A 13,965-nucleotide genomic window follows, 5' to 3' on the forward strand; every position below is an offset into this window, starting at 1 on the left:
AAATAGATATAAACATTGTAGTCTCCAACCAAATTCTGGGTGGAAAGAAATTTGAAAACGACAGAACTTCAAATTATTTTTGTCGTGAGCACATGCAAGAGAGTGAGTACTACAAAGACAATCAGATTTTATATAGCGGAAATCATTACGTAAAAGTGTTTTTTAAAAGCAGTAGCTATTACTGTCACCTGACTAGATCTGAAATGGCTCAGTAACATCACAGAGCCACCCTGTGTCACGCTTGTGTTTGAGGAATGATGAAAGAGTACGCACAGGATGAAAGGACGACCAAAAAAAATAACAACATGGATGTATTCCAGGCAGTATGACTGAGTGTAAAGGAAGGGAGGCAGAAAGTTTGAGTGGCAGGGTCGACAATAGAGAAATTAGCTGTGCACAGGGGAAGAGCACACATCAGCAGTTTGAAAAGGTTGACAGGGAGTAGAGAGTCAAGCAGCTGAAATAGGGAGAGGAGAGGAGAGGAGAGGAGAGGAGAGGAGCATGCAGTCTCAGGCTTTCTTTTATTTTCCTGCCATTTGACAAAGTGGTTGGAAAGGCCTGGCAGAAATTAGCACACTGACTGTAATGAAGTCCTGGGTAGTAAAGTACGTAACTAGGTTTGTCCTTGTAAAGAAGACTACAAATAATCCGCACATAACACCATTAGACAAAGATGGCCAGTTCTGGTCAGTTGTTAATTAACAGACGTTCAGTGGCTAAAGTCTGCTTCCTGCTGTTATCTTAATGTAAGTCAAGGAGATTGTGGTAATATTGATTCAGACTAAAATGGAGATTTTTGCATCCATTTCATGCACCATTTAAGACATAGCAAAAAAAAGGAGAGAAAAAAAAAAGTTAAGGCCCCTGTACAGTAGGCTGCTTTGTGTCTATTACAACCTGCATAAAAAGATTGAGGGAAGGGTTAAGAAACTGAGGAAGTAGCAGGGAATAAAATACCAGTGCATAGACTACAAACCCTACTGAACATATTTAACATTGTTTTATCATCTTGGCACCAAATTCTGTTTCCAGATACTCTAAGATTTACTTTTAAATGTGATTTTAACAAATTACACATCAGACATCAATGTAGTCACTTTAAAATGTTAAGTGTAAGTAAGTAAGTTTTTTTACACAGCACATGTCCCAAATTGATTTAATTTCATATATATTTGATTTGATGTGAATAAGATGTTTAGTTTTTTCAGTAAGTGACACAGGAACAAACAAAACAATATATGCAATTATCAATACTAATGCAAATAGATCAACTCCTCCCAAAATAATTGTTCGCTGATGTTAATTTTTACCAGTCAGTCACAGTGAAAAAGATAAGGTATAGACTGTGCTGCAGCTCAATGGCAGTATGTAATGACATTCAAGCAACTTCCTGTGGTGCTGTTGTATACTATTTAGCTGAATATGACACTTTTCTGCATCCATCCTTAGGGCAAGTTAGTACATACAGTACAAAGGGTTAGATGACCTCCCCCAGAGGCCCTTCAAGCTGGGCCTTTGGGGACAGACAGGAATGGGAAGCGAACCAACTACAAAGCAGCTGCCCTGAGCCAGCAACTGCCTATTAAAGTGCACATGGTTGAAGATAATGCTTGCACCGTTTCAGCTGAGAGTCACGTTTCTACATTGCAGTGGACGTAATAGATTTTTTTTCTTCTAATCATTAAGAGACTTCGTTCATAAGCAGTTTATCAGCAGCTTCTGGAGAAAAAAAAATGCAGAGTCAGCTGAGCAGGAGAAAAGTGAGGTTATGGGTCAGAGGACCAGTTGGCAGGGTGGCTTGGAGCCACATTTGTTTTCATGTGTTGTCATTTTGGACATGAAGGCGGACAAAGGTTATTATGTCTTTCCTTATTCTGCTAGGAATACATGTCATGTGTTATGTTTTGGTTTGCAGGAAAAACCAAATACCTATTAACGGTATGACCAGAATCAAATAGAAATCATGATACTTCACAATAGCTATAAGAAAAAGAAGCAAGTAGCATTACATTTGAAATTTTACATCTGAAAACACTGCTGTAAAGGTTGGTCACATTAGGTGGCCTGCCAACCATATTATCATTTCCTTATTGTTTAGAATTGTAACTCATCTGTGGACCTATCTGTATTACATTCACGTAAAGGTCTCATAGCTGAGGGCCTTGTTGACAGATGACACCTATTTCATGGCATTTAACCTAATATGAGTCACATTTGTAGCAGTTTAGACTGTTTACTCATCAATTTCTCTTTACTTTTGATGATTTTGTTTTTTAAAACTAATCTAAATTGTTTTTGTCACCTTCACCTTCTTGATTTCTTTAGTTACATCACAATTTCACAAAGCTGCTTCTGTAATAACTGTGAATAGAGGTGTGAAATTTTATTTAACCTCTATGTATTACCTCTGGGACTGTGCAGCTCATTACAAAGCACCAATTTGTTAACAGGGGTTGGTGGTGCTTTGCTGCCATCTAGTGTAAGATTGTAGCTATCTACTAGGTGAGGGAAAATACGTCACACCTGCTTATTCATGCAACCGAAATGAAGTGAAATATATTGTGCATAATTAGTTTGCATAGATACGAAAATACTTCCATAGACACACTGATGATCCATCTTTCCTTACAAACTTATCACAGGATCAGTTTGCTAAAATAAAAGAATAAAAACAGGAACTCTATTTCTAGAAGTGAAATGTTTATTTCAAGCTTCCAAAACTTCTACAGTTAAAAAAAAATACCAGCATGTCTCTCCCTCCCCCCTTTATGATCACATCGTCTGGTGCTCTTTACCTTCGCTAATTTACACATCAACAGTTTAAAATGTATCAAAATCTAAAAATTCTCAGTTACATCCGATAAACAAGGCAACTGAACACTGTACCCTTCTTGCTTTACAATACTTTTTTTTTTTAACAGACATACTTATTTTTGACAACATACAGTATACAAGTGGCATTCTGGTATGAACAACGAAGATATGAACAGCGATGAGAGTATTACATTTGAAAAGCAAAATTTACTGACAGAAAATATGTTCTGATGTGACTGGAAGAACAAAAATACATTTTCTTTCCCCCAAAATATACTGGTTAAAGCCATTTCCTTAATGAACCTTAAGGAAGTTGGTATTCTGAGGTGGATTTGGATTACAGTGTGGCATAATTTTACACTGATATCTGAACAGTAAAATGTAACATTAAAATACAGCTTTAACAGGTCAATGATCATTCAGAAGGCCACAATATTCTCATATCCAGTTTCAATGTGTGGCTCAAGTTAAATAAATATAAGTTTGATTTGTATGTAAAAAGGCATGTGTTAAAATTGTGAGAACGAAAGAGCAAAATAAAGACAATTTCTGAATAAATCTAAAGATTGCCAGTGAGAGCAGAGTCCATGAGGTCGTCGTCTTCATTTCTCATATACATTGGACTGGGCCTTGATGGACGCTCTGAGCTCAGCATTGACAAAGATGAATCTGAAGCCGAAATGGGGGACCGAGACCAGCTGTCTGCTTTTATTGGGTGCGAGGACGGCCCCATGGACATTGACGACTTCTTTTTCTCTTTGTCCCTGTCCCGTTCTCTGTCTCTGTCCCTTTCCCGTTCCCTCTCTTTCTGCTTCTTCTTCTCTTTCTTGTGTTTCTTGTGCTTCTCCCCTGAGCTCAGGGGGATGGAGCTCATGTAGTCCTGGGGGGGAAGCGGGCGCATGGTCTGGTCATCATCGGAGCTGGGGCTGTTCTGGTGCGACTTCTCAGCTACCGAGCTGCTGCCCGATTCGCTCTCACTGTCGTGGTTGAGCGGGGTGTATCCTGGTGAGCGGCTATGGCTCGGGGAGGAGCGGTCATGCTTGGGAGTAGAGCCACTGAAAAGGGGGGATGCTTTGAGGCTGGAGATCTGGGGACGCATAGAGTCACCAGATCCCTCCCCTGCTTTCTGAAGGGTCACTTTAGCCTTGATGCTTGGTGAGCCACCATCAGGTTTGCTAATGATAATTTTGGCCAGACCAGTCGTGCTTACCCCTCCTGTTTTTGGGTCCATCAACTTTTTATCCCCACTGCTCCCTCCAGATACAGACACTTTGGCTTTTGCCTCTTTGTCAGACTTTTCCCGTTTGTACTCCCCACTTTGGGAGGATGAGCCATGCTTGGAAGGACCCATATTAGAAGATCCACTATTGGGAACATTTCCAGGCCCACCACCTGGAGCAGATCCTGAACCAGGACCCCCTACTGGTGGCCCAACTTCACACCCATCCTCTCCCACTCCTCCTCCGCCTACACTCTTCAGTTTGTCTATGACAGCTGTAAGAGAGGGCTTCTTGTTTCTACTGGGAGACTTCCCTTTGGCGTTGGGGTTGTTCGCATTGTTCTGACCAGCCCCTCCACTGCTTCCACCTCCACTCCCGCTTCCGCCACCTCCTCCCCCTCCACCACTGCCTCCGCCTCCACTTCCTCCTCCTGAACCGCCACCTCCTCCGCCTCCACCTCCACCACTGCCATACTGAGACTGGGACCCTCCAGAGAAAGTCATGGAACCAGATGAAGAGGAGGAGCTGGATGATGAGGATGATGTGGAACCAGAAGAGGAGCCCCCACCCATAGGCTTCTGGGAGCTCATACCTCCACCAGAGGAAGACTTGGACCCTCCAGAACTGCCACCTCCTGAGCCCATTGGTGATTTTGCCTTGGAAGAAGGAGGCGTTCCTGGAACCTGGGACTGCTGCATTTTCATAGGGGAGGACAATTTGTCACCAGAGCTACTAGAGCGGGAGTGCGAAGGGGAGATGTTAGGCTTTATGCTGGGATTCATAAGAGACCCAGAAGGCTTGCCCCCCTGAGGTTTGATTTTATTGCCACTACCAATTCCACCTCCGCTAACTCCAGGTCCAGACAGCCCATGTTTCGTGATTGGGGAGGATCCCGGTTTGCCAACACCCATTCCTTGAGAGGAGCTTTTAGACTGGGATGGCCCACTTCCACCGCCTACTCCAGTACTCCCTGGCTTGGAGCTGTTACCTTGTGTCATGGAGCCCTCCTTGGACTTTATCTTCCCTGAGGAAGATGAGTGAGAATGGTGGCTTTTACTACTGCTGGTTCCCCCTGATCCTCCTGTGCTGCTTGTGGATGAGGTGCTGGAGGTGTATCCACTATGGGATGAAGTCTTCCCCCCTGTTATAGTTCCTTTTTGGATCTGAATTGTGATTTTGGGAATCGGTGGTGTGGCACCACCGGGAGGGGTTTGCGAACGTCCTGAACTACCGGGGGACTTGGAACCTCCTCCACTTAAACTGCCCCCAGAACCTGAGCCACCACTAGGAGGCGTGTATGGTCGTCCACCTGAGCTGTGAGAGGGCGACTTTCCATCAGGGTCGAGCTTTTTGCGTTTAGGAGGCTTATCTTTAGATTTCCCCTCACTGGATGGGGTTCTGCTACGTTTGACCTGCTTGCTCTCTGTAGAGCTGCTTCCCATGCCCATCCCTGAACTGCTCCCTCCACTACCCCCATTCTCATCCTTTGGCCGCATGATTCCCTGTTGCTGTTTAACTTTGGGTTCAACACTTTTAAAGTCACTGCAAGCTGCTGCAAGGCCCATCATGAGGGGGCTCTGCGACCCTCCGCCATGTGTGTCTCCGAGATCGGGAGCTTGCCCCAGAAGTGGTTTTCCACCACCACTACTGCCTCCAAAAACTATTCCCATATCAAAAGGGTCCTTCAGTGAGGGCTCTGGGGTGCTCTGTCCATGTGGAGTAGGATTCTGTGGTGTTCCTGATGGGGTATTTTGTTGGCTGCTTCCCCCAAACCCCTTGACCAAATCCATATCTGCATCGGCACTTGGAGAGCTGTCATCAAAATAATTCTGGGAAAAGGTATGGTCTGAGGTTAGGAGGTCAGGGTTGAAGTCCGCAGCATCTGGAAAAAAGTTGGTCGAGGAGGAATCACTGGTGGGGGTGGCAGCAGTCGCAGCTGCTTCTGCAATCAGATCGGCAGCGTCTGTGAAAGGATTCTCGTTGCTGTTGGTATTGAAAATGTCTGCTGAGTCGAAGACTGCGCTGCCCTGGCCCGAACTGGAGGAGTCACGGATTGGAGTGCCAAGGGGACCTCCATCCTCCCCACCACTGCCCATGGGGTGTTGCCCATGGCTGCCGCCACTGCCTTTGCCTGTCTGCTCAGGCAAATCTGACAGGATTTCGGTGATATCAGGTCCAATGCTATCAGAGCTAGAGAGGCGGACCATTCTGGGGGGTGCAGTGCCCGGTGGTTGCTGTTGTTGAGACTGCACATGAGACTGTGAATAAGGCATGCCAGGGCCAGAGGGGGGTGTTCCACATTGGCTAGGTGCTGGGGTGATACTATGGGGCGTATCTAAGCCATCACCAGTCAGGTTGACATCAAAGATAGAATTTTGAGCGTCCACATCCATAGAGAGGAGCTCACGGTGGAAATCATCTTCGTGTGTGACTTGATGGTGCTGGTGGGGATGCTGCATGGAAGATCCTTGTTGTGATTTCATGCCTAAACCACCACCTGGAGCAGCTCCTGGCATGCCACCTTTTTCTGCTGTCCGTGGGCGCTTTTTCTTCACTTTTGCGCTACCTGAAGGGCAGGCTCCACTCGTGCCCTCTGTCCGTGGGGAACCAGACGAGGAATTTTGCCTCTCCAATGGACTCGAACCATACAGTGTAGCGAAATCTTGGGTGGGGTTGTCTTTCAACAAATTCATCAACATAGGATGATTTTTGGTGTTGCTGGCTGGGGAGGATGTTGGTGGTGGGGTTTGGTGGGGAGGTGGTGCATTTTGGGAGCTGGGACTAGAACCCACACTTCCAGTTATCTGTAATAGACTTGTCAGTATGGGATTCTGGGTAACTTTGCTGTAGTCATCTCCATGGGCCTGGCCTTGCTGTTGTTGCTGCAACTGCTGTTGGCCAGCCACCCCTCCTTGGGATAGGCACTCTCCTCCTTGGCCTTGCCTCTCTGTTCGTGAAATGCCAAACAGAGAAGTAATCGGACCTGCAAAATTGGGTCCTCCGGGGGGTCCACCTGTGGGTGTGTTGCCCCCTGTCAATCCAGGTAATCCCATTGGGTTACTTCCATCACCTGCTCCCATGTTGTAGGTGGGACTACCAGAGGGTGGCAGGTTATTCTTCACCATGATTTCCACTGTCTGGGCAATCAGTGACAGAGCTGGAGTGTCTGCCTGGATGGTCTCTGCTTTCCGCCGAATGGCTCTCATGGTAACAGGGATGGACATGCATCTAGGGGATGGAAAAAAAACAATGTCCTACATTACTACTAGAAAACATAATTTAAAGTGATGCATTTTCAGAGGATAGTAAAAACCGCACCTCTGGACCACTTTGGTGATGAACTCATCGGTGCAGATCAGAGCATCTGAAAGTCCTTTATATAGCTTGCAGGATACTTGTCTGGAGTCAATCACCTCCATCACCACTAGGGGTCAAGAGAGAAAAGGACTAATCAGCAACAGACTGCCATTGAAACTGATTGTGACTTAAACTGCATTCACAGTAGTACCTACATATGTTGGATTACTGAGATTGGAAGTGGAAATGGAAGCTCACCACAAACAAGTGATTCATTGACTGGATGCTGGAAAGAAACACTGAAACTGGAGTCAGTAAGAGGGCATACTTCAAACTGCAGCAGGCCTGCAGTGTCTGAGGGGAACAACAGCAGATATACATTTGTTAATAAATGCTATGTGTTACTGACTGACCGCATAATCTAAACCAGAATCCAAATTCACACCTTCTTTGACGGAAGTTCGTTTAACACAGCTGCCAATCAAAGTGTTATAGGCTGCCTGGTGCCGGATGATATCCAACAGGACTGGCACTTGTCCTGGGTGGCGGAAGGGGATCTTGGACACCAGCGCTCCTTGGAGTGAACGACCATCTTGCACTGGGGCATCACCATTCAGATAATAACAGTGCTGCTGATCTGGCAACACCTGTGAATGAATGAATATATTGTTTTATGTTTGTGTGCATGCATAGTTTTTTTTCATACTTACTGTTTCCCTCCCAAAAATTTAGGACCCTGAATGTAGCTCTTTTTTTGAATTGGAATGACATTTCATCACCTTCTTTGTTTAAATGTGTATCAAAAAAGGACAGCAGAGGGAACCAGAGACAGTGTCTTTGATAGTAAAGTGCAGTATGAAATTTTCTGTGATAGCAATCCAATCATTAAAGCAGAAGTGAGTGATATATTTGTGTTAATATAAGTCTTAAATAGTTATATCTTCTGACAGCAATCACTTACATAGAGTGTTTGGACTGAAACACGGGTCTCTCAGTCCCTCTGCTCTGCTCTGAGCCGAAGAGAAAACATTTATCGTATCCTACAGTTTTTATCCAATGAGGAGAGAGAACGGCATGCAGGGCTGTGTGTGCAGCCAAGGAACGCCGTGACTGTTATGGTGCGTTCAAGGAAACTCGTATTTTTCCGACCGTGAAGTGGTACCAGTTCGATCTGGTACGAGTTCACCGGTCGGAAGTTACGAGTGGCCGTTATAGTGACTTTCACCGGTAAAACAGGTCGGAAAAACACGAGTGGGTTGCCTGGAACGCTACAAAGTCGTAAGTTGTGACTTGAAGCTGTAATTTACGATTTCAAAAGCCTGCCTGGAAGGCAGCATTAGCGAAAACGACCGGATCACTCACTTCTGCTTTAATAGTTGACAGTTTAGAATTGTAATACTGAATGAAATTATTAGAATTAATCTTAAATCACAACAAGACAAAACAGAGGTTAAAACTCTGGTGGGTGAAAAAAAGCTTCAAGAAACCAATGGAAGTGTCTGCTTACAGAATAGAAGTGCATGTTGTGTGAAGGTGGTGGTGTGGAGCTGCCCTCCTCCAAGACATGGAGCTGGCTCTGGACAACTAACTGGCAGAGAGGCGAGAGGCTCGGCGAGGTCTCAAACACTGGGATTGCTGAGGGGGGAAACAGACGGGGAAGTCCAAATTAAAAACAAAAAAGAGGAAAAATTATTATTAATTACTGATGGTCATATTTATGAATTCAGAGTAGTGTTCCTAAGGTCAGCTTACTAGTAGCATTTCCCATCCTCTGAATAAAGGACAGTGAGAAGGGCATGGGGCGGTTCATCTTGAGGAAAAAACAAGCTGGCAGGTCCACACAGTTGGAGTTCGTCACAGTGGAGAAGGAGGGTGTCCTGAAATGAACCAAAGCCAAAATCATCAGCCGTCTCTCTCCACTCTAAACTAACATATCCCCAGATGACTAACAGGAGCTACACTTCCTTACCCCTTGTTGTCCACCGGGTGGGATCCAGTAATGAGTGGAGCGATTGGGAGCTTGTAAACGGCAGAGGTTCCTTCAATTGTCACAGAGACACTGACGCCCAAAGAGCGAGGAACTGTGAAGAAAACACACACACGAGTCACTTCAGGATAACTACGACCCTTCAGCTGATGTATCCATCCTCCTTCCTGTGGACACTTGTCGGCGACGTCCACCACGCACTCACCGTTGTTGTCTGTTAAGTTGAGCTGCGTGCCTGTTCCCTCCTCAAATATGTCATAAGGTGACACATAACACTGAAGAGTAACAAGATGGCCACCGCTCCTGGCTGTCAGCAAGCCCACACCGCCGTGAAGAATAGTCTCCACTGTATTTGCATTTGTTGCTATCCTGGAAAACACACAATTACAAATCATTCAAGAGATGCTCAAATTTGGCTCTTTGAAATCAAATGTCTTATTTATACTACAAATTCAGTAAGTTTATATTTTACACAGTGTACTTACTATTGCATTGGTTTTATTATGACATACACAAAGATAAAATTCACCCCATTCAAAATTAGCAGCTCTACTTTTGGCACCTTTCCTGAGTTTATATTTAATATTCTGATCAGGTCTCCTCCCCCTCCATAACTCTGCGCAGCTTAAACAATCAAATGATATTTCAACCAGCAGCTATAACATCTTAATGGAGATGATAGGTGCCTGTGTCAGTACCAGTAACAGTTCCACACTCTTTATCATTTATAATCTCCTTTGACATAATTAGCCTTTAGCATGAGAACACAAACCACAAGATACTACGGTTGATGTGCAAGGTAACAAAAAGACATTTTGTGAACTTACCGAAACATGTGCATCATCTTGGTGAGATCAAGCTCCAAAGACTGCAGTGCTATATACATCTTGGTTTTTAGCTTACTGGAAAAGAAGCAAAGAAAGGTCATTAGATATAATTGACAGCAAAAGAAAAACTGTTTCCCCTCTCTCTCGGGAATAGACTGATGTAACGTCAAAGCAATTCAAAAATTTGTGGAGTAAAACGTCCACTTACTTGTCCCCAGGGAGCTTGTACAACTCGACCAGTCCCTTCAGATGTTTGGAAAACTCTTCAAAGTTTTTCTCCCTGATTAGAGGCAGGGGGGGAAGTGGTTTAGACAAACATTATTCCACACATCTCAAATAAGACAAGGGCGTGTGCTGTAAAGCGTGAGGGTTCTACTCACCTTAGATGCTGAATCAGCTCAGGACAACTCTGTAGCCGACAAATGAGATAAAGAAATTGTAAAATACACCGATCAATAAAGCCTTTACTAAGGGTGCATAGATGAAAATGAAATGAAGAGAAGAAAGGCTCTGATTTATAAAGGATAATGGAAGTTTGAGTAAACTGACCGTGGGATTTTCCCCCTGATGAGCCACCTTGACGTCTACTAGCTGCCCAGTGGTGTCCAGCTGCACCTCCACATAAAACATGTCTGATGTGATGTAGCACTCGGTCCCTGATGGGCTGAGGTGAGAGCCCAGCCTGTGCAGCGGAGACAAACAGAGGGAAATTACATTAAAATACATTAATTTTCCTTTGTGTGTGCAGGACCACCTGCTCACCTGCTTCTCTTCGGCCAATTTGAAAATGGTTTGTGTAGCAGACAGGCAAGTCATTATCCTTGCTGACTAATGTCCCTTTTCCACTAACGCTCCTCGGCTCTACTGGACTTTTTTGATTTTCCACTAGGGGTAGTACCTGGTATCTGGTACCTTTATTTGGCATCGCCTCTGGCAATGTTCCAAGCGAGCTGAGCCGATACTGAATGTGACTGTTTTTAAAAACACACCGGCAACAGCGACTACTGATCTGTTCTGCCACTGCTGTTGTTCCTTCACGCAAGTTACATGGCTGCTGTGTAGGTCAGCAACGAGGTGCATCCACAATGGATACTTGGAAGGAATGACAAGAATCTGTGTTTTGGGTAACCCACCCAGGAACTTTGTTCTCACTGAATTTAGTAAAAAAATAATAATTTACTTAAGAGATTTCATCATTCATACCCCTCTATCTCCTTTACTTAGGTTTGCAGAAACAGATCTAGTAAGGGGATGAGAGAACATGCGCAAATGAGAAAGAACTCACATGTTTTGTCGAGCAATGGATTCTAGACGATCTGTCATGGAGGGCAGAGAGGAGACTGAAAACGAAGGTAGAGAAGAATATGAAATTTTGAAAAATCACATAATGTAACCAGCCTCAGACACAGGTATGATACCATTTCTAATGATTATGACAGCAACATGCTCTTGTGTCTCTGTATGAGTTGACAGACTCACCTTTCAGCGCTCTCTGCAGGGTCTCCAGACAGGTGAGCAGGAGCTGATGACCTGCAGCGTTCATCGCACCGCGTTTCTCCTGGGATACAGCGTGAAGAAAAACAGAAAATGTGTGAGGACTTCAGAAAAATTAAAAGTCACTTATCAATGAGATCAGATGTAATACTTGGTTTTGTATTTTCACTGGCTAAGTCAGCACAAGGTCAGACATTTAAATATCACTACTATAATATAATTAGCCTGAGAGATATGTAATATCAGGGAAAACCTTGTTGGTGCAGTACAGTGATTCATTGCTATAATGTACGTTAAATTGGTTTGTAGTGAGCCTCTCTTGTGGGCTTGTTATTTCCAGTGCAGGGGAATAAACATTCAGTTTTAATTTTGACACTTACTAGTAATACCTGATGTGATGTTGCTCATGTAAATGTCCATTAACTTTTACAAAAAACAGCACAACTGCATCCCATCATAAACACTTTGTATATGTTTCGACTAATGTAGAGTTCAATCTGACAAAACCTTGGAATAAAAGCACCTAATTCGACTACTGGTCCCAGACTTCCTGGCATCTTCAATGTTGAACCCTGTCCAAGGTTGTTGTTTTTTTAAGTGCTGGTTTGAGAATACAAACAGATTATTTTCTCTCACAGAATGGTGGCTCTGTCTCACCATGGCTTGACGCACAACTTTGCAGGTTTCCTGCCACGGCCGTGAGGCATTGTGTTTGGCATGAAGCTTCTCGAGCAGAGCAGCCATGCGACTCTGCCTTTCTGCTTCTGAAAAAAGATATAATACACATTCATGTAAATTTATTTAATTTCAGATTCAATGCTCTAGTTTTTTGGATACCTATAATCTCACTACACCTCTACACCAACTTAATCTCTTTCCATGCACTATTACACATGTATTGCTGTACATCTACTGTGACAACAGGATTATGACAGAAACAGAAGTTTAACAAAAAAAAAAAATGTATACAGCTAATTATAAACAATCTAACAATACATGTACATATTACATACAGAGAAAATTCCACAAAGAAGAAAATTAAGGGGCAATACGGTGAACAATAAATATTGCATTTTCTGTAATGCCAGTTTTTACATGAATAGTAGCACTGAATGTACTATTGTGTACTACTATTGAATCGCTTCATTTAAATCCGTGTGTAAATGTAATATACATGTATATTCTTCACTAGTAGTGCTCTTGTGGACAGACTTCTCGTATTGCACGCTGACCTCCCCTTCTGGTTTCTGAATGAAAAATAGGTTGTGCTTCCTTAATACGTGGGTATGTGTATTTTACCTGTCATTTGCACTAAAAGATACAGTTCTTCTTCAAACAAATTATAATTGAAAAATCACAAGGTTTTAATCAATCAAGTCTCGTGACAGCCATCAAATAACCAGGGGGATGCGCTCCGCATATCATGTCTGGTCAATGAGAGGTTAATGTTTTGTTGTTATAACCTGTCAGAAAAGAGCTAGGTGCTGCAGTGCTACTTAGTTTATATCCTGTAAACATGGAAATTGCACTTTTACTCCAGCACGACAAGTCAAAATAAGACAAATCTATGTGACACCAATTAGTATTTTCAGAGACATTATGGTTATAGAACAACATCAGCGCTGGCGTTATCTACAAAGTTGGAAGTTAGCAATTTGCTAACGTTAGCCACAAGTTAGTTAGCTTATACTCTCCTAAAAACAAACTCTGGACACTGTCACCACTTTTATTATTCACGGATGATTGTTGACAAGTTTTAAAGGTGCTCGCATACACGTAAACTCACTCACGTATCACGTCAAAGACCTACATAGGAAGCTTTCGTTCATGTTACTTTAGCCGTTAGCTGTTAGCCATCGTTAGCAGGACAGATCATTATAATAACAAATCAACATTAAAAAAAATAAAAAACAAAACACGGGTCATGTTCTTACCTGTTACCTCTTCGGTTTTGACCCGATCCCCATGAGTCTGATTCCCTCCTTGTTGGACCGAGATAGACAGCTCTCTTGCGGGGCTGCCGCTCTGCATAGCAACACCAGGCCCCGCCGCCATTGTTACCCACTTCGGCTGCAGCTGCTCTGCTGCTCTGCCTCTGCTGCTGCTCACCCGCTTCGGTTTCCCTTTCCCCGCTTCGCCATCCGGGGATCCGTAGTGTCTGTCCCGGGGAATGACAAACCCACTTTGATAGTGGGGTTTGTTTCCACTTCACATTTCAGACATTCAACACTGAATTGACTCAGTTTTTGACTTCATAATAACATATTTTGTATTTTATTATTTCTGATTCTAATTTATGCAAAAAAGAAAGAAAAAAGAAAGAAAT

General features: G+C 43.6%; 1 protein-coding gene across 1 annotated transcript; it reads right to left on the reverse strand.

Annotated features, from left to right (window-relative positions):
- Positions 1-2,716: 2,716 nt before the first annotated feature.
- Positions 2,717-13,732, reverse strand: med1 (mediator complex subunit 1). Its single transcript, XM_083993791.1, has 16 exons — positions 13,574-13,732; positions 12,297-12,403; positions 11,625-11,703; positions 11,431-11,485; positions 10,695-10,827; positions 10,526-10,554; positions 10,354-10,425; positions 10,146-10,220; positions 9,524-9,687; positions 9,301-9,412; positions 9,084-9,208; positions 8,839-8,966; positions 7,777-7,978; positions 7,590-7,685; positions 7,353-7,458; positions 2,717-7,262 (listed from the first exon to the last, which is right to left on the reverse strand). The coding sequence occupies exons 1-16, from the start codon at positions 13,692-13,694 to the stop codon at positions 3,374-3,376; spliced, it is 5,493 nt and encodes a 1,830-aa protein (XP_083849917.1). The 5' UTR covers positions 13,695-13,732; the 3' UTR covers positions 2,717-3,373.
- Between the last annotated feature and the right edge of the window lie 233 nt (positions 13,733-13,965).

Source organism: Trachurus trachurus (assembly GCF_905171665.1).
Source record: "Trachurus trachurus genome assembly, chromosome: 19".
NCBI lineage: Eukaryota > Metazoa > Chordata > Actinopteri > Carangiformes > Carangidae > Trachurus > Trachurus trachurus.